Source organism: Sus scrofa, chromosome 2, assembly GCF_054392235.1.
Source record: "Sus scrofa isolate SSC_HxYL_T2T_F1_AM1 chromosome 2, Sscrofa_HxYL_maternal_Yorkshire_Landrace_v2.0, whole genome shotgun sequence".
Classification (NCBI taxonomy): Eukaryota; Metazoa; Chordata; class Mammalia; order Artiodactyla; family Suidae; genus Sus; species Sus scrofa.
In genome coordinates, this window is record NC_139384.1 from 19,693,692 (window position 1) to 19,717,946 (window position 24,255).

At 61.4% G+C, this 24,255-nt stretch overlaps 2 protein-coding genes across 5 annotated transcripts; one reads left to right on the forward strand and one right to left on the reverse strand.

Annotated features, from left to right (window-relative positions):
* The first annotated feature begins 13 nt into the window (after positions 1–13).
* On the forward strand, positions 14–4,761 carry FREY1 (Frey regulator of sperm-oocyte fusion 1). 3 transcript variants are annotated; one of them, XM_085011382.1, is made up of 3 exons: positions 120–380; positions 2,847–2,920; positions 3,116–4,761. In XM_085011382.1, the coding sequence occupies exons 1-3, from the start codon at positions 358–360 to the stop codon at positions 3,235–3,237; spliced, it is 219 nt and encodes a 72-aa protein (XP_084867508.1). In that variant the 5' UTR covers positions 120–357; the 3' UTR covers positions 3,238–4,761. The 3 variants fall into 3 exon arrangements, with proteins under 3 accessions (XP_084867507.1, XP_084867508.1, XP_003122881.3); XM_003122833.5 differs by lacking the exon at positions 120–380 and adding an exon at positions 2,262–2,646 and having other exon boundaries at positions 3,116–3,267; XM_085011381.1 differs by lacking the exon at positions 2,847–2,920 and having other exon boundaries at positions 14–380.
* MAPK8IP1 (mitogen-activated protein kinase 8 interacting protein 1) lies at positions 3,338–23,853 on the reverse strand. 2 transcript variants are annotated; one of them, XM_003122834.5, is made up of 12 exons: positions 23,509–23,853; positions 11,550–11,655; positions 9,115–9,429; positions 7,471–7,552; positions 6,350–7,162; positions 6,095–6,170; positions 5,405–5,577; positions 5,090–5,199; positions 4,873–4,989; positions 4,709–4,779; positions 4,482–4,580; positions 3,338–4,167 (listed from the first exon to the last, which is right to left on the reverse strand). In XM_003122834.5, exons 1-12 carry the CDS (start codon positions 23,607–23,609, stop codon positions 4,095–4,097), a joined length of 2,136 nt encoding a protein of 711 aa, XP_003122882.1. In that variant the 5' UTR covers positions 23,610–23,853; the 3' UTR covers positions 3,338–4,094. The 2 variants fall into 2 exon arrangements, with proteins under 2 accessions (XP_003122882.1, XP_005661016.1); XM_005660959.4 differs by lacking the exon at positions 23,509–23,853 and adding an exon at positions 12,841–13,288.
* Between the last annotated feature and the right edge of the window lie 402 nt (positions 23,854–24,255).

Consider the following 24,255-nt stretch of genomic DNA (forward strand, 5'->3'; position numbering starts at 1 on the left):
GCTGAGACGCCTCTGCTAGGTCTGGGACCCAGCTTAGCCCCAGAAAGCTGGCCTTGACCTCACCCAGCATGGAAAGCTGCCTGCTGGGGCAGCCGCAGGAGTAATGCTTCTCTCTCCAGTCTCTGCTGACGACAAAAAGGCTGAACCTCAGTGGCAGATGGCAGCTGCCCCTGTCTTCTGGCCGGAGCCTGCCTGCCCCTCCCCGCCACAGGGCCCTGTTGCCTGCCAGCTGCTTCGTGGTGGAGCCTGCTGGTGGTGGGCCCAGCTCAGTGCCGAGCAACGCTTCAAGTCCTGCACCCCTGCTTTCGAGCAGAAGGCTTTTCTCCTACAGGAAAGGAACTTCAGTCCCCAGCCAGCATGGTGCCAGCGCTGGGCCGGTGGTAAGACTGGCAGGGATGGGAGCCCCAGAGGCTCTGGGGACAGCCAGGGGCGGGTTCACAGGGTACGAGCTGGGGCCTCCTGAACGCTCTCCTTGGTGGCCAGGCCTATGTGGAGCCGCGCAGGCTGCTGGGGAGGGAAGGGGGTTTGGCCAGTGCAGCCACTTTCTGCCTGGTCTTCCCCTTCCTCGGCCGCTTTGCCCTTGGAATGGACCTCATACTCCGGCTGGAGTTTCTAGCCAGTTTTCTAGAACCTCTTAGGTCCTAAGGGGGCTTTGTCTGCACTGTGTCTACTGTGCCTCACCCCTTCCCAGACACCCTGGAGGGAGCCGGCCCTTCCCTGACTACCTTCCCCAAGTGCCTCTGAGAAGCGCCACCCAGGTCCTGGGACAGGGGACGAAGGCACTGAGTCTTCAGGTGGCCACTGCGTGAGGGCCACGACCCCGGGTTGTCTTTAACAAGCGTTGCAGGGCACTCGTCAATGTAGCGGGCTCTGTGCCTCATGTGTGTGTTTGGAAGTGAGTCAGCTCCTTGCTCTTGTCTCATGGCTAGTGGTGGGGACAGATGTGTGAATGCGTCCTTGCGCCGGGTTGTTGCAGTCGGTGGAAGCGTGTAGGGAAAGTGGTCAGCTTGGAGGTGGGCACATGGCGGTGCCTGCCCACATGGGCCCACTGGAGGGCTCATGGTCAGGGAGCCCTCCATTCAAGCAGGGTTTAAATTGGTAAAACTTCGCTTTTCAGTGGGCAGATTGGGAGCGGAGGCTGTGTGTGCAAAAACAGCAGGCATAGTGTCACAGTGGTGTGAAGCCACTGCTGGGGCCAAAGGGCCTTGAGGGCAGGAGTCCAGCTAAGGGGTTGAGGTTGGAGGGTGAGGTCAAGGCCAATCCGACAGGCCATGGAGTCTCAGGCAGGAAACTGCGACCTGCCTCTAGGGGGCGCTGGGGAGGGGGCCTGGTTCAAACCTCATCTCAGTGCCTGATGCAGGGTGGCCTGAGGGTGAGGGGAGATGGAGCAGGGCACAGTGGGCAGAGACTTGTAACAGTGGATGGGGCTGAAATAAGACAATGGCAGGCGGCGTAGAGAGGTTTTGGTGTACCCCAGCTAGGCTTGGGGATGTCGTGGCCAGAGAGGAAGAAGGTGGCCTCCCAGAGGCAAGGAAGTGAGGAGTGTGCAGTTAGGCAGAGCCTGAGTGTCAGGAATGGATAGGGATAGAGGGTGCCAGGGCTGGCCTGTGGGAGCCAGCTGTGTCCGGGACGTGGAAAGGGAGGCCGTCAGTGGGAAGTCAGTCCACGCTGTGCTGAGCGGGGGCTGGGCAGGAACCAAAGGACCCCACAGCCTTGCCTCAGGCCTGTGACGAGACGCCATCTCCAGCCTCCTGTCACACTGCATTTATTCATTCAAAAAGTATTTATTGAACACCCACAAGGTGTCAAGGACTGGGGTCCTGTAGTCCTTGCCCTCGGAAAGCTAAGGCACCGGGTCCCAGGCTTTGCCACCTAACTTGCAACCCCTCTGTCAGCCTCAGGGGTGGTGGCAGGGCCCATGGAGTCCCCAGGGTCAGGCTGTTCCAAGCTGCAGGGGGCAGAGTGGGGAAGGCCCTCAGAGCGGGCTCTGCTGGGGGCTTTCTGAGTGGACCAGGGCTAGTGAGCTGCTCTGGGCCCTTCAGCTGGCGGGGCCTTCCTGGGACTGCAACGGTGCCAGTGGGAGATGGGGCAGTGGTGGGTCCGCACGCAGGAAGGAGGCTAATGGGAATGGTTGGTGCTCTGGGTGGTGAGGATCCAGTGCCAGTGTCCTCCGCTCGGGGCTCCTGTGTCCTTGGGCACATTATGTATGTACCTGACCTCAGAGGTGAGGAAACTGAGGCCCACAGAGATCAAGTGACACGTCTGTCTAGCAAGAGGCAAGGTGGGGATCTGAACTGAGATCTAACTCGGAAGGTCTGTAGCCTTAATGAGTGACACTAGAACAAGATGTGGCTTGCCACCTGCTGACCCACAGCCTCAGTAAAATCAAACTGCAAAGCTCAGCATGGAGGTTTGTGACCCAGCCCCCGGGCCGAGCCCTGGAACGCACGCCCTTTGTGAGGCGCCTGGGCCTTGGCAGCAGGTTCCAACCCTCTGGCGGGGGAGGGGCCGACAGAGGCCGGAATCAGGGACGGAGCAGAAGATGGTTCTCGCCATGCTGGGGGCTCTGCACCCCAGGGCCGGCCTGAGCCTCTCCCTCCTCTACTTTGTCCTGGCTGCTGCGCTCCTCCACCCCCAGCCACTGAGGTAGCTCCTGGGGGCACAGGGTCAGGGCTCAGTGGGGTGGGGGACAGGGGGACCTGGCGGTGGGTGGGGGTGCTCTGCAGCACAGCCCCTCCCTGGTGTCGGGGCTCACCCAGTCCCCCACCCTGGGCCATTGCCTCCCTTTACTGAGAGGTGGTCGTGGGCTTTGGGGCCTGGGCTGAGCACCCCGACATCTCCCACAGGCCTCAGCGATCTGTTCCTGAGGAATTTTCAGCCCCCCTGGAACTGTCGGAGCCACTTTCGGGCCTGCTGGATGGTAGTACCTCCCCTCCTGCCTCCCCCCCTCCCCCCCCGCCCCTCCCGGAAGGGGGGACCGGCCCGAGGAGAGGCCACCCAGGTCCAGCCTTGAGATGAAGAGGGCCTTCTTACTGCAAAGCATCGGTTCGGGGAGGACGTCAGTGGACTCAACAGAGATTCTCCCTCCCCCTCACACCCTCTTCTCTCTCTCTAGACTACGGGGTCCGACCCAAGCACCCATGGCCGCGAGGCCCTCGACCCCTGCTCTCCCGGGCCCAGCAGCGCAAGCGGGACGGGCCAGACATGGCTGAGTATTACTACGACGCACACCTGTGACGGGAGCCCCCCATAAAGCTATTCTGTGCAGCAGAGCCTCGGGCTTTCCTGGGATGGAATTGAGGTGGGTGAGGGGGGCATCCAAGCAGATGACACCCGCTGCGGTCCCGACAGGAAATGGCACTTTAATAGGTGTGGCCAGGGTGACAGGACCAAGATGGGGCGACAGCTGAAGCAGCCGAGAGGCCCCGACTGGCCCGGGCCAGGGCGGGAAGCCTCCTTTTCCTGCCGGGGCAGGGCCCCGTTGTGGCTCTCTCCTTCCCTGTGAGGCCCCACACCTGCCAGGGGCCAGCATGCCAGTGAGGCTGGCGGTGGGAGCCATCCAGAGGCCACACGAGTGACAGGGCTGGGAACAGGGACCGCACCTCTACCTGCCGCCGTTTCCTTACTGCAAAGTCCTCGGTAGGTGGCTGGGCTCAGCCTGAGCTCAGAACCCCTCGGTTGGGGTTGGGAATTAGGGGCAGGGTTGGCGTGGGCAGTCGCAGGAGCCAGTGGCCAGAGGCCCAGGGGCCCTGGCAGGGGAGTGAGTGAGGCCCAAGATGGGACAAGGCCCTCTGCTCCCAGGATGGGCACCCTTCCTGGCCAGGGGCTTGAAGACCCCCAGCCCTGCTCCCTCCCAATCCCCGGGCAGCCCGTGCCAGCCTCCATAGATGAATCTAATCCCATATGTTACAATAAACTGCATCTGCCTCTCCCCATAACCCCCGCCCTCCCCACCCTCAGCCAACCGCCCCCCACTTCCCCATCCTCTGGTGGTGGCGGGTGCCCGTCCTCAGGCAGTGCCACGTCTGGTCAGGAGCCAGCTGTCCTGGCACCGGCCTGAGGGTCCGGGGGATGCAGAGGGTGGGGCAGCGCTGCTACTCCAGGTAGATATCTTCTGTGGGGCAGGTGTACTCCACGAACTGCTTGTAGAACTGCTGGAACGCTCTCCTAGGAAGCGGGCAGACACAGGAATTACTGGGAGGGAGCAGGACTAGAGCCCCCTGCCCAGGGCTCCCCTTCCCCCAGATGGAGCCGCTCGCTCCGTCCTCGACACATGGTGTTTCCTGAGTAAGAGTCCAACTGAAGAAAGGGCCCAACAGCTAGGAAGTTGGGACCTAAGACCACCCTGCCCGCTCTCCAGGCCACGGCAGCCCTGTGACCCGCAGACGGTGTGCGGAGCTGCGGGCGGGGCGGAGGGATGCGCTGAGCACGAGGACCGTGCTCCAGGCCTGAGACCGGGGCGCTCGGCAGGACGCACGTACCCCACGGATTCTGCCAGGGCTTTGGTGGATTCTTCAGACACAAAGACGTGGCAGGCAAACCGGTGGTCAGCAGGGTGCTTGGTGATGAACCCAAAGTACCTGTGGGAGGACAGCAGTCTGGGCGGGCTGGGGGCTCAGACCCACGGCGCATGCTCGCCCCCGCGTCTGACCATCATAGCCCCTGGCCACCAGCCCCTGCCTTGACCTCTTTTCCATCGTGGTCTTACTTGTTGTTCTTTGGATGGTATCCGCAGAAAGAGATGTTTTTTAACTGGAAAAAGTGGCTACATTTATTCCCCTAGAGGAGAGAGAGGAAAGGGCGGTCACGAGCCTGCGGGCGCACAGGCTGGAGCGCTGGTGGCAAAGCCGGGGACCAGTCCGGGGTGGTCACCTTGGCCTCCTGGGAGTCATCAGCCTTGACGCCTATCTTCACGCCCCGCACGCTGATCTCTAGGATGCAGCTGGAGGGCGGGTTAAAGTGCACGGTGAGCCGGCGGGTGGTGGCAATCTGTGGGGTGGGTAAGGGACAGGAACGTCAGGTGCCAGGTGTCCCTCTGCCAGGAGAGGCTCGGGACTGGGCAGGGCCCCCTCCCCAGAGGCGCGCGTACCTTTTGCATAGCGGCACAGAGCACGTCATTGCCCTTGTGATAGGGAACCTGGACTGAGCCCAGGAACTTCACCCGGAACTGGTCCACCCAGTCGCTGTTTTTGGTCAGGGCTGGAAGGCAAGCGTAGCGTGAGGAGAGGCAGAGCCAGCAGAGGCGGCGTCGCCTCACTTTTCTCAACTGTGAAATGGACCTGATGGCCTCCGCCCAGCCCCATCATGGGTGGTTGAGACGTGGGGCACAGGCTGACCGCACAGTAAGTCGGGGCAGGGCAGACGGCGGAGCCCAGTGGCACCAGGTGCAGGGAAGGCACACTACCTGCCATATGTTCAGGCTCCTTGGTGACCTCGATGGCGTAGTAGGCAGGAAAGATGCCGCGGGCACCTGTGCGCATGTTGTAGGCCTCGTACCAGTAGTCCTCGGCCTGCAGCTCCACCAGCAGAGGATCGTCCACTTCCAGCTCAAGTTCGTCTTCATGTCGAGGCACAAACCTGTCTCCAAAAGCGTCCGTGAGGAGTCTGCCACCGTGGCCTCTCCAGCCAGCCCTCTACTCCCCGCCCTGCTCTGGGGTGGAGTTGCGCCATCGGCAGCACTGGTTCAGTGAACGTGCGCAGCGTCCCATGTGCCTGTCACCACACTAGCTTCCCTGGGGGCGGGGGACCAAGGCCCATTAGACAGGCATCTACCACTGACCTCCCGGCCAAGGGGCATGGCCACTGTGAGAGGTCATGGGAAGCGAGTGTTTCCACGCGGAGGAGGCTGAGGCCTGGCTGCTGGGGGTGGTCAGGCACCTGTGCTGGGCGCCCTCCTGGGCCCCTGTCCAGGCCGGATTAGGTGCTCAGCCCTGGGCCCGGGCAGCACAGCACGCTGCTCCAAAACCAGCCACTCTGCCACTGGACTCAGTTCCTAGAGGGTGGACACTGTCCGCCTGGGGCTGAGTGGCGGGTTTGGGTTTAGGCCACGTGACGGCAGAGGCCAGGGCGGCCAGCCCAGACCCGGGGTGCTTACCTGAATATGGCCCGGTGGGTCTGCTCCTGCTCCTCCCCGTTGATGACACAGGAGAAGAGCCCGAAGGACTCGGCACCTGTGGGTGAGGGGACAGGCTAGAGGGGGGTGGTCCCAGCCCTGGGCGAGGCTGCGCGGGGGGGAGAGCGCATTCAGTCCGAAAGCCTTGAACCAGATGGACCCGAGGCTGCCACCGGGGAACCCCCTCACGTGGGCTGTCCCCACCTGGGTCCCCCACGGCTCCCGCTGCCAACTCACTGGAGGAGCGAGAGCGGCCGCTCATGAAGACGTTCAGGAACTTCTTGGAGAAGTGGACGTCAGGTTCGTCGGGTGTGGAGTCCTCGGAGAGGCAGGCAGAGGGCCGCGGCCGGGGCGCCTCCTCGTACTCCTCCCCGATGGCCGACTCGTAGGGGGAGGAGGCGGAGGCGCAGTTGTCGTAGACGGTGGCCGAGTCACTCTCGTCACTGTAGTCACCGAAGCACGGCCGCAGGCTCACCAGCTCCAGCTGTGCGTGCTCATCCACCACCAGCGTGTACTTGACCGAGTCGTAGGACAGGGCGCTGGTGTCCGAGCTCAGCGAGGCCCGTGGAGGCGGCGGCGGCTCGCCCAGGCTCGCCCGCCACCCTCCTGCCGGCGGCTCGGCCCGCTCTGGGGACGACAAGCAGTCGAAGCCCTCGTCCTCCTCACTGATGGAGGGGTGCGGCCGCCCTGCAGTCGAGGGGTAGGCGGCAGGGTCTGGATCGGAGCTGACCGACATGCGGCTCTCAGCCGGCGGCAAGAAGGCAGAGGTGGGCTCAGCGGGGTCTGGCGGCCTCTGCACCGGGGTCAGGTAGATCTCCTCCGTAGCCTCCAGCCGCACGTCCGCCTGGTAGTGGATGCGGTCTCGATGCGCGTGGCCCCGGCCACCGGGTGGGGCCGCAGGGGGGCCACTGGGAGGTGCCATCTGGGTGGCGGCACTTCGGCGGCAAGGGCTGTCGGTGGAGGTGCCTCGATCCTTGGTGGTGGCGGGGCTGCTCTGGGGTGGCAGCTCATCGCTCAGGCAGATGTGTTCATGAGGAGGGGTCTGCTCCCCTGGAGGGCAGGCAGGGCAGTGCTGAAGGCAGGGGCCCTCACGCCTGACTCCCAGGCCACCCGCTCCCTCCTCTCGGCACCAGGACACAGACACCAGGATGGAGCCTCCCGGGCTGTAGGCGCTCGGCTGGCTGGGGCCAGTGCTCTCACTGGGGCCACAGCCCAGCTTGGAGAAGCCTGCGCAGGCCTGCGGGACAGGCAGTTCACTTCCCCGGGCAGGCTGGAGACTGCTGGGTCTGCTCCCTGCAGTGAGGACTCGGACAGGGCAGGCGGGGGCCAGGAAAGTAAGGGAAAGGGTCCCAACCTACCTGTCTTCAGGGGGGAGGATGATCTCGACACCCGATCCTGCCAACTGTGCTTCTTGCCCAGAGAATTATTATTCAGTGTGTCCTGTGCAGGGGACAAAAGGGCCTTGTGACAGAAGCACTCAACAGTGCCCGGCACAGGGAGGTCCCGGCCCTGCCCCCATCAGGCCATCCCTAGGCCATTTGCTGCTCCCTCATCCCCACCCCTGCTCCCTACCACTTGCCAAGGGCCTCACCCCCAACCCTCTGGAGCAGGCAGGAGGGGTGGCAAGTGTCAGCCCTCCCGGCTAAGGCCTACTGGCTCTAGACAGCCCACCCTCCTGGCTCGGGAAAGCCGGCCAACCCTCAGGGAGATGCCGCTATCAGCCTCAACAAAGGTGGGGATGGCCGGGTGTGCTGGGGAGTCCAGGAGGGAGTGGGGGGAGAGGCAAGAGCCAGATCCCCAGTCTCAGGCATGGGGTGGGGTGGGGGGGGTCACAGGGAAGAGGCTCACTCTCAGCCCAAATCTCCTGAAAGCTATGGCCTAGCAAAGAGGCAGAGACATTCTAGTACAGCCTGAAAAAGGCAGGAGGAAGGGTCTCCCCAGCAGCTGGCCTGGGGGACCAGGATGAATCATCCAAATGACAAATCCAGAACATGGTCGTCACCCCACCACCACCACCACCAGGAGCACATGACTGAGGAGTGACAGATGTAGTTGTCAGAGGCCCTCCCTCCTGGATCTCTGGGACACCACCCCACATTCTCAGTCCCCTGAGACCCCTCCCGCCACGATGCCCACCCACAAGGCTCCCTACGTACAACTTAGGCCCCCTCCTCTGAGAACACCCTCACAGGCTCTCACATTCATGAGTCTGGCTGCCAAAATCCAGCCCAGAGGATCCTGGGAAAGGGACCAATCCTTTCCCTGCAGCCCCTGCACCCTCCACCAACAGCCCCACCTCCTAGAGCTGCTCCTCTGCACCTCTCCAGACTGGGCCTGGAAGACAATGGGCCACAGCCGGCTCTCCCCGCTCTATTCAACCCTCCCTGGCATTCGGCCACCTGGCCCAGGGGCCCTAGGCCCCCAACTCAGCCAAGCAGCTCCACCTCCCATTTCTCGTGCCGGCTTCTGGGAATCCCCAGCTGCCGGCATTTCACACCGGCTGCTGCTCCCCATGCCCTGCTCATCACAGTTTCCCACGACTTTCCCTCGCCACATCACATGCGCCCTTTTCTCCAGATTCAGCTCCCCCCAGCACCTTCACCAGGAAGGAACCCTATAGCCTTGCAAACCCTCAAAGCCCTGTTCTCTGAATCCTCTACTTCCCTCTTCACCCGGATCCTTCCACTGCCCTTCTCAGCCCCTTCATTCCTTCAGTCTCTCGGCTCAAGATTCCAAACCCAGCCAGGCCCACGCGGCCCCTCTTTAGGGCAGATTCGACTTGCCTTCTGCGACCACCTCCCCAGAGACCTCCCCCTCGGAGGCCTTGAAAGGTCTTGGTAGGCTGGAGTCTTCTCCCTGCTCCAGACCAGCAAGTCCCTTTCCCGCAATCCCTCCCGATCCCCAGCCTTGGGCCCTGAGATGCCAGGTGTGCCTAACACCTCTCCAGGCCCTGCCCCAGGGCGCCGCCCCCTCAGCCCCGCCCCCAGCCGCTGGCGCCTCACCTGAGACCTCGGCACCTGCGGGAAGAGGTTGAGTGTGGTGGGTCGCTTAGGCCGGTATGTGTCCCCGCCGCCCGGGCCCTGGCTCTGGCCGCGGGGCGCTGTCTCCTGGCGGGGCTCGGCCTCGGGCGGCCCCGCTCCCGGACGCCGCGCCGCGCGCTCCTCCTCGTCCTCTTCTTCGTCGTCCTCCGCGCCGGGAGTGTCCCCCGTCGCGTCGATCAAGTCCATCTGCAGCATCTCCGCCTGCAGCCGGCTCCCCCCGCCGCCGCTGCCGCCGCCGCCGCCGCCGCCCCCAGACAGCAGCCCGGCGCGTGGGGGCTGCGTGGCGCGAACGGAGGGGCGTCAGGGGGCGGGGCCTGGGCGGGGCCGAGACCGCCGCGCACCGCCCCCCGCGCGGGCGAGTCCATTCCGCGGCGGCAAAGAGGGGGAGAGAGGGAGCCCCGCGAGAGGGAACCGTGCCCTCCTGCCCCCTCGAGGATGGGCAAGGCCGCCTCCTCCCCACGTCAGTCGGTGCCTTTCGCAGTCCATACCTCTCCCCTCTCCACTGTTCCCCGCTTCCCGATTCTTTGCACCCTCCCGTTCCCTTGGCAACGGCCAGTGACCTCATCCTGGTAGTAAGCCGAGCCCAGAGTGAGGTCACCACTGTTGCCATGGGGACGCAGGGTCACCAAGGAGTTCAGCCCCGCAAGGGATGGAGGTGGGGTTAGTATTTTGAGGAGGGCAGTGAGGAAAACGGAGGAACCGATCTTAGCCAGGGGAGGGAGAGCGGGAGGGAAGCAGTGCGGACAGGAGGACAGGAGGACCTGAGCGCGGCTGGAAGAGGGATGCTGAGCAAATGGGAGGCACCTGAAGAGGCAGTGGCATCCCCACCCTCCCCCGTCCTCAGGTTGAGGCCCCTCCAACCTGACATTTTCTCTCAGGCCAGCCTAACTTTGACAGTTAAGAGTCCCGTTTTAGTTCCAGCTCTGCCATGAACTCCCTGACACCTTGGAGAGATCCCCCGACTCTCCAGGTCCCTCACCAGTTAACTGCCTACCAGCTTCCCAGAGAGGTGAGGACTCACTGGCAATACTATGTGAAAGCCCCCTGGAGCTTGTCTAAGGCCCCACAGGGTACTGCCTCAGGGTCCTGCGGGTTGCAAGGACCACCCTCTCCCTCTTCAAGGCTCAGCTTGTGTAAGTCTGGGGAGAGCACAGTGTGGGAGTCCCCAACAGGTGTATGACCTTAGAGAAGCTATGCTGGTCCACAATAAATGGCCTTGGAGTTCCTGTTCCTGTGGCACAGCGGTAAACGAATCCGACTAGTAACGATGAGGTGGCTGGTTTGATCCCTGGCCTCACTCAGTGGGTTAAGGATCCAGCGTTGCTGTGAGCTGTGGCGTAAGTCGCAGACGTGGCTCAGATCCCGCATGTGGCTCTGGCGAAGGCTGACCCCTAGCCTGGGAACCGCCACATGCCACGGGTGCGGCCCTGAAAAGCAAAAAAAAAAAAAAAAAAAAAAAAGCCTCTCTCTCCATCCCTGCCTGGCCTAGCCAGAGGGTGGTGGGTTGGGGTACAGGGTACTGGAGGGTTAGCCTCACCCTTTGGTTTCCTTTGGCCTGGCAGAGCTTGCAGAATCTCTGGGGGCAAGAAAAGGTCAACACAGGCACCCCACCCAACTCACTGCAGCTCTCCTTTGCTAACCATTCCCCCAACACCGTGTCTACTAGGGCCACCCACCCTCCCAGGAGCTGAGAGAAGCTCTGGGCTCTGCAACCTAGACTTGTGCTTGCCTTCCCTCTCCTGGCTAGCAGCCCCTTCTTCCTGTTCTGGAAAGACAAGGGAGAATCCCCATCCAGCCCAGGATCCCCACCTCCTGTGGGATTCAGAACTCTGGGAGTGGGAGCCATCTGTCCTGTGACAAAGGCATGGGGCCCAAAGCAGCAGCAATGTTGGATTAACCTTCCAGAGGCCTCCTTTGTGGGCCAGAGAGGGTCTGCGAGGCTGTGGGGTGTGCTTGGTGCAGTGGTGGCCAAGGGAGTGCCTTGGCTCTTTTGTCCTGCCCCAAAGCACTGCAGGTTCTGCCAGACTCCACCCTGCTCTGCCTCAGGACTTCTGCCATGGCCGCTCTGGAAAGGAATTAGGGGAGTCCCAAACCTTCCCTTAATTCTGGCCCTAACTGCTACTGTCCTAGACCTCAAGACTTCCTGCTCTCTTCCTTCTGGGCAGTTGAAGGAGCTGCTTCCTGCCTTTGCCCTTGGCAAAATATATAAATAATTTAAAAAATCTGAGCCATCAAGATAGGAGCCAAGCATCACACTGCATGTTTCCTGCATGTTATTTCATTTAATGAGAATGCCACGCAGACGCGGAAAGCCCCTCTAGATATAGAAGCGCTCTCACTCCTGTCCCTACCCATTCTGCCACCCCACTCAGGGGCTCCTGAGAGCCCGCCCTTACCCGTAAGGACAGGGTGTCTTTGCACTGCAGGCTGATGCCACACTCATCAGTGATCTCGGAAAGGTCTTCATCTTCAAACTCCTCCAGGCTGATGTCATGGGTGAGCCTGATGGGGACAGAAAGCCAGAGTTACCACTCAAGGGACTGTTGTCAGCGGACTGAGGCCTTCTGATGTCTCCCTAATAGCTCTTCCAAGGGACAGCCCCTCGAAGGCAGATCGCAGCCCCCAGAGGATGGGACCTGGGCTCCCCCTGCACCAGTGCAAGGGGTACTGAACAGAAAGGGAAAGAGTTTGGGGCTCGAGTCAAAAGGCAGGCCTCCGGGGGGGGGGGGGCAGTGGAAAGGGAGGCCCCGGGTTATTCCAGCTCCTCTGGGCTGGGAGATGTCCACCCTGCTGCCAAGCAGGAGGCCCTGCCTAGAAGGCCCAGCTGGTCAGAGCTGAGGCTCTGCCAGAGAAATGGCTTCCAGGGTCAAGGCAGGTGCCAAGGCCAGTTCAGCCACAGAGGGGACAGAGAGAGATGAGAAGAGTCTCCAAAGGATGCCTGGAGTGGGGGTTCCCTGTACAATCTGTGCCGTGACCAAACCTGAGGTACTGGCAGAGGCCCTGCTCCACCTTGGAGCAGCACTCCATGTCCCCAGCCCAGGAAGTCCCATGCCTCATAAGCCCTGGGAGCGAGGCACGGGAATGCAGGGGTCAATGTGGGTGGTTTTAGCTGTTCTAGGAAAGACCGTGCCCCATTCTGTTCTTGGTCCCATCAGCGCACACCCCCAATCCTCCTGCCCCAGCCTCTGGGCCCTGAACAGCGGGGGTCAGGGAAGGTGGAGGTGGCCTGGGCTCAGAGGCAGACCCAAGCGCTTCAGCGCTTCAGCATCGAATCTCTAACTGGGTGTCCTGGGACCCTCTCCCCACCCCCCCACCCCACCCCCACCCACCGGCCCGCCCTAAAAGCCCCCCAGGGCGGGGCTGTCCCAGCCACTGAGCTCCCTGCGGGTCCCCTCACCTCTCCAGCCCCCCAGCCCCAGACACTCTGCAGGCTTCAATGTGGGAGGGACACTGGGAGAATTCTGCTAAGGAAGTTGGGGAGAATTGAGTCTTTTCCTCAATAAGACGAGGCGATTGAGGCACACAGCAAGGGAGACCCCCCGGTCCAAGGTCACTTAGGAAAGGTCACGGGCTCAGCCCCAGGGGAACCTCGGAGGCCCACACCCCGGCCTCTTGCCTCAACCCGACCAACAGAGACCCAGAGCTCAGTGGAGCTCCCCCCTCCCCCACCGGTCCCCGCACCCCTACCAGCGCTCCCACTGATCCTCCAACCAGCTGTCATTGTCTGGGCTCGAATCCATCTTCAGCACCAGCTGCATGGAGAGCCCTGCCCGGCCCGGGGGCTGCAGAGCCCCGGGGCCGCCCTCTCATGCCCAGAAGGGTGGGGGGGCCAGGGCTCGGGGCAGGGCTGGGGCCTCGGGCCTCCACAGCCTGGGCCTGCCTTTCTGCGTCCTGCCCGCTGCAGACGCCCGGGGAGCTCATTAAAAATAGATGGGCTGGGGGAAGAGGCAGCGGTTGCGGACCGGCCTGGCCCCAGCTCTTCCCAGCCAGCCTTCAGCTGCAGGCAGCTTCCTCCCCCGGCCTTTGCCGCTGCCGTTGTCGCCTCCCCCGCGGGATCAGGTTACTGCAATCGATGCTACCGGCTCCACCTGCCCTTCCAATGCCCCTGTCGGGGGATGGGGTGGCCCCCCTCCCTGGTCCAGGCTTCTAAGCAGATGGCAGAAATCTGGGATATTTCCCCCCAAAAGCCAGCCCCTGATCTGCTTTAAAGGGCCAGCACCACAATTAGGGTTCACGGTGGCCAGACTGGGGGAGGGGGTTCTGAAATTCTCCAGAAGTGGATGCCCCATCTCCACAGCTACTCGCTCAGCCCCCACACCCCATCAGGGAGGTTTCTGTGGGCCCAGGCGGCGTCCACACAGGGCTGCCTGGGGTGGGTCGGGGCTGCTTCTATTGCCTGCCTGAGTGCAGCCAGAACCCTGCCCCCTTCTTGGGGCTTCAGACTTCAGCACCCACCCAGGAAGTGCCTAGAGGCACAGGCCAGGGCGAGGGGTGTGCGGGCCCTGGAGGGAAGGGAGGGAAGGAGTCTCCTGCCACTGCGGGGCGGGGCGACATAAGCCGGGAGGCCCCTAGAGGGAATGGCAAGGGGCACAGTGGGATTCTGACCAGCGCCAGGGGGCTGGATGGACAAAGTGCTCTTTCAGGCCCCTTCTGACCTGGAGCCCGAGGATGGTGGCTTCCCAGGGCTGGGGGTGGGCATGGTGTGGAATCAGGGGTCTCTGGGGAGGGAGCCCAGCCCGAAGCCAGGGCAGCCCTGCTCTGTCCGGCTGGTGCAGGGTGGCATCTCTGGCCCTGGGAGGAGAACCCAGAGGTGGGCACTAAGCAGATGGTCAATGCACACTGGCCGCCTGGCCAGACCCAGAGAGGGCAGCCCTGCCACTCAGCCAGCACCGGACAGCTGCAGGACCATGGGGATGTCTGACCCAGAGGTGCCCGATCTGTGTCTGCCCATCCTCAGTCAAGCTCCTGCATCTTCTGTCCCTGGCCTTCCCCACCAGCCGGCCTGCACCGCCTGAAACACTGCTCTTCTGTCCTCCACTCAAAACCCTCCAGGATTCCCTGCTAGCGGCCAACTCCTCGGCCTGGCATTCAAGATCTGCAGCTCCGTGTGGGACTGCCTGTCTCTCGCACCCACCTCCCCAGAGTCTAACCCAGCGTCTGGGTGGAGCACGTGGCAGGATCTCAACCTCTGCCTGCTGGTGGAAGGCTCAGATAAGCCTGCTCCTCCAGGAAGCCCTCCTGGTCCCCTGTCATTTCCCTCACTTGTGGTTGGTGTCACCATCTGCATGGAGGCATGGCAGGGTCTGAGAGCAGACAGGACTCAGCCTGCATCAGACACACACCCCCCAGGCAGCTCAGGGGTACATGGAGCCCACACCCCCTGCTCTGCATCCAGCAGATGATGAACCCAGTGCAGTCTGGAGGGCAGAGCTGGGACGGTCATCTCCCATGCACTAGGTGCTCAGGAGATGTCTGTTAAGGACAGCCTCGGTCTCCACTGGCTCCTCTCAAACCAACGTGTTCGGGGAAGACCTGCAGGCTCTGGCTTGGACATGGGCTGGGGCTTCTCAGCTCATCCCCACACGCCCGATCTTAGCATCAGCCGATATTCCCACTTCCTGGGACAGCAGGTCTGGGTCGGGCAGGGGCAGCTGTATCAGCCACTCCAGATGACGGACAGAGGGTACTGAGGGCAACGGCAGAGAGCATGGGCTGGGGCGCAAAAGCCTGCACTTGATCCCTGGCTCCAGTGGAACGGGTTAAGGGAGCTCCTTAATCTTACTTTTTCTCATAACCCAGGCAGGACGGTAGAATGGCCGCCATATCAGGTTTGGAGACAAGAGATCAAATCCTGACTCCCTCACTTACAAGGAGCGGCCGCCCCATCTCCTGAGCGGCAGGCGGGGTGCTCTAGCCTCCAGCCTTCTTTATCCTCGGCATCTCCCTTCATCCTCACTCCAGCTTTGGAAGAGCCATAAGCCCATTTTACAGATGAGGAGCACCAAAGCCCAGCCATAAGCTGTCGGACGCCTGCAGTTTCCCCACATACAACATGAGGCCCCCCGTACCTGGGGGCTGGTGAAGTGTCTGTGAATTGCAGGGTGCTGTGAGGAGGCCTGGCTGATCACGGAGGCCCCTCTGCAACTCATCCCCCTCCCCGGCCCCACCCCCACCCTTTCCTCCTGCTTCTCCAGATGCCAGATGTTCTGGGTCTCTCAGCCCAAGCCCCCGAGAGCCTTCACGGAGGGAAAGCTAAGCAGACCCTTGGTCCCTCTGAGCTCAAGGAGGGCAACTGCAGGGAGAAAGGAGGGATGGATTGAGGGAGGAGGGAGAGAAGGAGGGGGGAGGGAAGAGGGAGGAGGGAAGGAAGGAGGGAGGGAGGGGGGAGGGAAGGAAGGATGGAGGGAGGGAGGAAGGAGGAAGGAAGGAGGGATGGAGGGAGAGGAGGACGGGGGAGGGAAGGAGGGATGGGGGCAGAAGGGAGGTTCCTTCCTAAAGCCACCCATCCACCTTCCCCTTGGAAACCTGAGACCTGAGCACCACGAGGCCACATCACCTCCACAGGTCAGGTCACCTCACCTGCACAGGTCAGGTTGCAGCCTCTAGACCTGGAGACCCCAGCCCTGCGGAGGCAGCCACTGCTGGTCCATCAGACCCACTGGCCCATGCGAGTGAGATGGTTCCTGAGGTCTCGTCCCTATTAACGGTCACTCGAGGTCGTGGGTTTGGTCTCTGGAGACATCCCTGACCTTTGGCGTCTATCTTTCTATTCCAGGCCGCCTGTTCCGCCTTAACCTCCTTGCCCCCCACTGAGGCGCCCCAGTCCTTGCCTCTAGCCAGGCCGGCTCCCCGTACACTCTGAGTGCCACCTCCGCTCCCCCGCCTGAGTGGCGCTCACCTAAATGAACAGATAAGCCTCTTGAGTGCCGATCTTTATGTCATGGCCTTGTCCCTTGCCATGGGAAGGCTGCCACATCTCCGTGTTAGCCTGTTCCACCTAAAAACAGCAGGCTTTTTTTTTTTTTTTTTTTTTTTTTTAGGGATGCACCTGTGGCATGTGGAAGTTCCCAAGGCTGGGGGTCAATCAGAGCTGGAGCCATCCGCCATCCGCCTACGCCTACGCCACAGCCACTCCAGATCCCAGCCGCATCCTCAATCTACGCTGCAGCTCATGGTGATGCCAGATCCTTAACACACTGAGCAAGGCCAGGGATTGAACCTGCATCCTCATGGGTCCTAGTCAGTTCCTAACCCACTGAGCCGCAACAGGAACTCCTACAGCAGCCCTTTCTAATTTGCTCTTTCAGCCCAGCAGCAGGTGGAGTTAAAAGTGCAGGAGAACTAAGGGTTAAGTGGAAAAGTGCTGAGGCTTTAGCTGAGCAGGGCCAAATCCCAGCCAGGCATCTGGCTGCCCAGAGGCTGTTCCTGTCTTCCTGTTCCTGGCTCTCCTGGAGGGAAGTAAGGATGCCAGCTCAGTGACCTTGGGTCCCAGCCACAGTGTCCCACAGGTCCCTCTTGAGACAGGGGGCATCTCTGGTCCAAGGTCCAGCCTGTCACTCTGCCCATTCTGAGGGCTGAGCTGAGCTGCTCTACTCTAAGCAGGTCCTTCCCTTGGGACATTTGAAATGCAAATCTGGTCTCATCACCCTTCCCCAGCTCAGGCTTCCCCTTGCCCTTGGGAATCCTCACCTGTGGCCCCAAGGCTCAGCAGGGCCTCCCCCCACATCCAGGCTCCTGCTCCACTGGTTCCCTTAACAAAGCCTTCTCTGACCCCTAGTGAGGCTAAAGGGCCCCCGCTACTGGCTGAGGCCCTTTTGCTTGGGGTCCTGGGTCACTGTAATTTTACCTTTGGGCTCTGTGGCCCATGGTGGACTCCCCTTAGAAGCAGTGGGTCCATGAGGGCAGGACCATCTCTCTCTCTCTCTCTTTTTTTTTCTTTGGTCTTTTTAGGGCCACACCCACGGCATATGGAGGTTCCCAGGCTAGAGGGTGAATCGGAGTCCCAGCTGCTGGCTTACGCCATAGCCACAGCAATGCCAGATCCGAGCTGCGTCTTTGACCTACACCACAGCTCACGGCAACGCCGGATCCTTAACCCACTGAGGGAGGCCAGGGATGGAACCTGTGTCCTCATGGCTACTAGTTGGGTTCTTAACCCACTGAGCCACAATGGGAACTCCAAGACCATGTCTCTCTTGCCCACTGTGTGGTATATGATCTGAGAGGTGCTTAATGGATGTTGTTGAGTGAACCACTGGGGTCCCCAGGTCTTTGGAGATTTCCAGGTGCACCTGGAAATCTCCAAGTCAGAAATCCGCGCCCCCCAGCAGAGTCTGGGGGAGGGAGGGTGGTGCTGGCCGACGGGGCGGAGCAGGCCCAACCTCAGCCTCAGAGCCCATCCTCCATCCAGCCCCAGCCCTGGGTGGTCCCTGCGGTCAGGCTGGGCTTCTTCCCCTGGTCTGGAATTTCCTTCTCAACCATGTCCACGTTGGGGTCCTTGTCACTGAAAACAGAAGGCACCTCAAGAAACAAGTCCCATGAGACAACCCCTATGTGGTGTTATTGGGCGTCTAATCTGTTTGGACACCTGGGTGCTGATATGGAGCAAGAACCCCGGGATCTGGTGACCCGGCTTTCGGGAACCTACCCTGAGAAGACAATCCCTCCCCTGGAAAAACCTTTCTACACACGGATGTGTGTCCTCATAACAGCGAACAATGGAAAACAGGTGCAGAGCCAGCACCAGGGCCCGCCAGCTGACGGGGTGCGTGTCTCAGTTATAAAGTCTGTGTGTTGATGTGTAGAATGGCAGCCAACGCAACGAGCAGAAGACAGAACATGCGACCTGTGGCTCCACGTGGTGGCTCACACACAGGAAGGAACTCTGATGCAGACACGGCTGTGACACATGGTGGGACCTGGGGTCTTCTCGGCTCTCCCTGCTGGGCTGCACTGGCCCCAGCACCGGCCTCCAAGCCTGGACCTGGGCTGGCCGCCCCTCACCGAGCCGGGTCTCCCGAGGGCAGGCCCTGACCCCTGCCCCGCTCCACTGCCCGCACAAAACCCAAGGCCCTGTACCCAGCAGGCACTAGATAAATGCCTGTTAGAGGAAGGGCTGGGGGATCCCGGCCCCGGGCGCTCCAGAAGAGCACCCAGTGCGTCTCCAGTGCTGATGCTCCTAGAGGTTTTCTGAGCGACTCCAGAGCAGGGCCGGGGACCGAGATGGCACCCATGATGGGCAAGAATCCCCCCCCCGCAGAGAGCAATGGTGCCAGGGACCCAATCGGGGGGACCCATGGGGGCCTCTGGAATCCAGTACCCATCTTAAGGCTCAGATATCCAAGAATTGGGGTTGAAATCCTGCCAAGGCCAAGCCCACATTCTGTCCTCACCCTGGAGTTTCATCGGAGCTGGGCGGGGGCACTGCCCAGGGCGGGGAGCTTTCCGCCCCCTTCCTCCCACCAAAGGCTGTGGGGACGGCGACTCTCAGCCCGGTCCCCAGCCTCAGCCTGCGCTCTGGGTATGCCAGGTTCTCTCGGAGTCCTCGGGGGTCACCTCTTGCTCTCTACGCAGAGACTCCCAGGGTCTCTGGTGCCACCCCCATCCTCTTCTTTGAGCTCCAGACCCAAAACCAACCTCCTGCTCGAACGCTCCAACGGGGTCCCCAGTGGTCACCAACCTCACATTCGGCAGGTCTCCAACGGACTCCACCACCTGCCTGCCAAAACTCTCATCTCCCGTGGGGTGGCCCCCTCGGGGCCTGGTACCATCCAGACTCTGGTCTCTCCTCTGCCCCTCACGGCAGCTCCCGATCCTCTTAGCGTCCCTCACATCCTCCCCTGTCCCTTCTCACCTGCAGGACGGCCAGTCTCCCCCTGGTCTCCCTGCCTCCTCATCTGTTCTCCACCCAGCAGCCCGAGAGACCCAGGCGATGTGGTCATGCCAACACTTGCAGGTGGCCAGGCTGGGGTCCTCACATGGCCTTTGAGTCCTTACACGCCCGCGCCACACTTGTGCCAGCCTGGGCGCCACAGAGCCTGCCTGCTCGCTTCTGCCTCCAGCCCTCCGCCCAGGCCTCTCCCTCCCTCTTCTCCCCTCCTTCTCCCGGTGACACTCACTTGCCACCAGCCCTGAGCTGAGCTGGCCCTTCCCTGATCCACTGAGCCTGGGCCCCTCCAGGCCCCTGACCCAAGTCACCAGCATACCTCCCGCCTCTCTGCTAAGGCTTTGTCTGTCTATCTATCTGTCCGACGACACTGCCACATGCACGATGCTGAGGCCCACGTCTGTGCCTCTGGAGTGACTCTCAGTGAGCCTGGCACAGTGCAAAAAACTTTGCAGTTTTACCAGATGAGAAAAGAAAGATATAAAAGGCTATGCATATTAAAATAAATCCTTTTTTTTTTGCCATTTCTTGGGCCGCTCCCGTGCCATAAGGAGGTTCCCAGACTAGGGGTCTAATTGGAGCTGTAGCCACCGGCCTACACCACAGCCACAGCAATGCGGGGTCCGAGCCACGCCTGCAACCAACACCACAGCTCACGGCAACACCGGATCGTTAACCCACTGAGCAAGGCCAGGGATCGAACCCACAACCTCATGGCTCCTAGTCGGATTCGTTAACCACTAAGCCAAAATGGAAACTCCAATAAATCCTCTTTTAATAAAATAATTTTTTAAAATAATTAATTAAAAAGAAAAAAAGAAAGAAAACTTTGTGAAGAGATGAGTAAGGAGGGTCCTTGCTTGTCGCCTGTTGGTGGCCTCATCTCTCAAGCCCGGGCAGTGGGGGTTAAGAACACACCACTGTTTGACGAGTTCTGAGACCTGGGTCATGGCCCCAGCTCCGTCACAACTTGCTGTGTGTTCTCAGGAAGCCACTTGCCCTCTCTAGTCTCCTCCTAAGTGAAAGGGGAGGGGTGCAGGCTGGATGAGCTATTTCTTTCTCTTTTTTTTTGCTTTTTAGGACCTCACCCACGGCATATGGAAGTTCCCAGGCTAGGGGTCTAATCAGAGCTGTAGCTGCCGGCCTACACCACAGCCAGAGCAACACGGGATCAGAGCCACGCCTGCAACCTACACCACAGCTCAAGGCAATGCCAGATCCTTAACCCACTGAGTGAGGCTAGGGATCGAACCCGCCTCCTCATGGATACTAGTCGGATTCGTTTCCGCTGTGCCACAACTAGACCTTCTGGATGAGCTATTTCTAAGGTCCCCCTCTGCACACCAAAGCAGCCTGCTCACTTTACTCTCCGGGAGCCTCCCACATGGACGGTCCCACTGTCCCTTCCCTGTCCCACCACCCAGCTCGAGGTATCTGTGGCTCAGTTTCTAAATTCTCTCACAGAATGTCCTTAAAAAGAACATGTATCACTTTAATGATCAATTTTCTTTTATTACCTTCTAAGATACAGAAGTAACCGGTGCTTGTGGTCCAAATCAGAAGTCAAAGAATACAGAAGCATGTGACACAAGTGAAAATCCCTCCCAGGCACCAGCCAAAGGGAACCACTAGTAAGTGGCTGGAGCATGTCTATCATCAAAAAAAGAAAGACCACATGTTTCTTTGAACCAACTATCCACCAACGCTCGCCATCATCCCAGATCCGCACCAGGACGCCCCCTCCCCAGTCTCTCCTCTGTGACGATTATGCCAGGATTATGCCAGGCCTTCGCTGGCCAGGGTGGCTCTGAACTCAGACCGCCTGCGCTCAAGCCCCGCTCGGCCACGTGGCTAACCTCTTTATGCGTCAGTTTCTTCAGCAGCAAAGTGGGGATGATAATGACACTCCACTGCTGTGGTTCTAGGCAGGACTGGATGCTCTGCATAGAAAGTGCCCAGCAGGAGGCCTGGGCAAAGCCAGGACCTTCTGGGCAGCGACCTTTACAGCGTGACTCTCTGGCAGGGGGCACTGTTCTCCGTAGTCTGGGAGCGCAGCACCCAGTTCTATCCTGCATTAGATGACAAACCATGAAGGCGATACTGAGCACCTACTTGGTGCAAACCAAAGCTTAGCTGTTGACTCCTTGTGCCTTCTGGAAGTTGACAGTGGTGCCCAGGGCACGCACATGTGCACACGCGTAATAATAATAATAAACAGTCCTGAGTGAACGCAGCTCTGCTGGCCCTGGAAACAGTCAACCTGTGTTGTCTCATCCACGTCTTAGGACCACCCTGAGCAGGGGCCAAAGTCGGCCTCATGGAGAAGAAGAAACATAGGCTCAGGGGGTGAAGCACCCACTCCTGGGGCATGCAGCTAAGAAGGCCGAGGCAGGACTTGAGCCCGGGCCAGTGCCGCAGGAGAGCAGTCCCCCCCGCCCAACCCCTGGTGGGGGGAGAAGCCTGCTGGGCTAAGAGCTATGAGAGGCGGGACACAGAAAGGGCAGCGGGGGCTGCTGGAGCAGGCAGGGTGGGCCCTGAGAGGCTGAAGACATTGCTCTTATTATTCCCACGTGTGGGCCACATGTCCACGGCCAGGCCACGGCGTCCTGCAGGGCCTGCCCTCGCCTCAGCCTTGGTCTACTGCCACCCTCGCCCACTGGGTCCCGGGCTGGACAGGCTCACTGGCAGGCCTGCCTGGTCAGCATTTCTCACTAAGGATTCCAGGGGTGGGACAGAAAGTGCTGTCACTTGGGGATGGGGAAGCAGCCAGGGGGAGGCCAAACTGTCCCCTGGGCCAGAGGCAGGGCCTGGAGGTAGAGTGGACTGAACAGGCAGACCCGGGTTCTAGTGCAGCCTCAGACCCTGACTCTCTGGGGGTTCTCAGGCAAGCCATCTGCCTTCCTGCCTCAGTCTCCTCTTCCACACAATGGGCCAGGCCAGGGGTGGTTGTGAGCCAGCACAGAGACGATGCTTTGAGCAGTAAGGAGCCATCTAAACATCCGCTGGTTTGGAGGGCGGACACTTGTTGAGCACCGACTTGATGCACATTAAGGAATCAATATTAATTAGCTCACGTAACAGATGGGACTGAGAAAAGACAAAAAGCTGCCCAGGCCATACAGCGAGAAGATGGTGGGGCTAGGATTTGAACCCAGGTCCATCTAAACTGGCTGCCATGGTCTCCCACTGCAGAGGGGCCTCCTGGAAGGAAGGCCAGCGTTTGCGTGGAGTCGGCACGTGACGTGTCAGGTGGTGTCAGGCTCAGACGTCAGCCCTGTTACTCTGAGGCACTAACCACAAGGCCCCCAGCCCTCGAGGCTTCAGGCTTGGCCTCCTCCATCTGGTCCCCTCCCTCTGGTCTTTCTGCATTCAGCTCAGGGCCTTGGGGGAGATTTCTAGTCCTGATGATGCCATTAGAGATCCCCAGGGATCACCTGAGGGCCAGGGAGCCAGCAACCTCTTGGTCAGAAGAGGCGTTGGCGCCAGAGCCCAGCTGGGGCCTGGCTGGGGTGGGGGCCCCAGGAGAGGGGAAGGCACCAGCTCATTAGGTGGAGAAACAATGGGGAATGTCTAGGCCTCTTTCTCAGAGGCTCTGGAGCTGTAACATCCTCTTCTCCAACCGGCCAGGACGGGTGGGGTGGGGGAGGGAAGAGGGACGTTCATCCCTCCCCCTCCCCAACACCCACTGCCACTTCTCTGAAAGCCACCTCCCAGGTGCCTAACACCAGATAGGGGGCAGGGAGAGGGGTGCTGAGGGGCTCAGATCAGGGTCCTGGGTACTTACCCCAGCAGGGACCCCTCCCCCTCAATATCCCTGGCTACTCCTAGGCGCTCCAAACCAGACCCCCTCTCCCACAGCCGCGCCTAAGATCTCTCGGTTGAGGCTAAGGCTTCCGCACGTGCACACATCTGACTAGGTCAGTGCTTGTCCAAATCCACAGAGGGTCCTAGCCATGCCAGGCCTGGGAGATGCGCCCCTTGGGCCCGGAAGGGCTGGAGGAAGGGCCTACGACTCCCTCCTTCCAGCACCAAGGTTGTCGGTCGACCCAAGAAACTGGGATCCACGGGGGCACCCCTGCCTGCTCCCACCTCGATTCAGAAGGCTTCTGACTGGGCAGAGGCAAAGCCCCAAGCAGCCTGCCTCCTCGGGGATCTCAACGCAGATCCCAGGCCCCGCCGCAGCCCCAAAGTCGGGGAGAAGGAGGCCTCCGCGCCCCCTCCTCCAATTCAAGCTCAGACTCTCCTTGCCTAGGACACGGAATGGCGGAAGGAGCCGCACCATGGTCATGCAGCGGCCATCAGTGTGGACTTGGGCTGAGGGGGCTTCTGGGGGATCCGTCTCGGATAGAGACCCCATCCCCACGCCGCCCTCTCGTTCTGGGGTCTGGTGTGTGTGTTGGGGGAGAGGGGAGAACCGGGGCAGATCAATCCGGGCTGAAGGGCGGGACGCGGCGGCCGGGGATTCTCACCTGAAATTGGGCGGCGACGCGATGTGCAGCCCCAGGAACGGGGAGGCGGCAGGCGGGGACGCGGCCCCCCCGCCCAGGCCGCCGCTCTCTCGCTCCGCCATTCTCCCGCACAGCCCTGGCCATCCGGGCGGAGCGCGGCGCGGAGGCGGGGGCGAAGGCGGCGGCGGCGGCGGCGGCGGCGGCGGGGAAGGAAGCGGAACCGCGACGAGAGGCCGCCGCCACTGGGCTGAGGCTGGAGCCGGCGCGGCAGGCGCACCTGCTCAGGGCAGGGCGCGGCTCGGGACCGCGTTCCGCTCTCTGGGCTGGCGCGCGCGCGCGCGCGCCCCCGGGCTCTCGCCGGGGTCCCTGCGCCCCGCCCCCTGCCCGCCCCCTCCCGCTAGCCCCGCCCTCCGGTGCTCTCCAAGGTGCTGAAGTCGCGGCCCCCAGGCTTGGCCCGGCCCAGCCCCGCCCTAAATCCTCCACTAACGCCTTGGTCTACTTCCCCTTCCGGCGAAGCCCTTTGCCTGCATGGGCTCTGCCTCTTGGGGTGGGCATAGGGCACAAGTATTGGGTAACTAATGGCGGGACATTGGTGCCTAGGGTCCTAGTTGACCCCCTGGCTGCAGACACAGAAGGTAGTCAAGGAAGAGGGTCGCGGAGGACGGCAGAGAGAGGCAAGTGGGTGTTGGGAGCTGGCTCCTAGAGCAGACTTGGAGTCAGGTGGTGTGAAGTCACAGCCTGGCTCTCCAAGTGAATAGACGGTGTGGC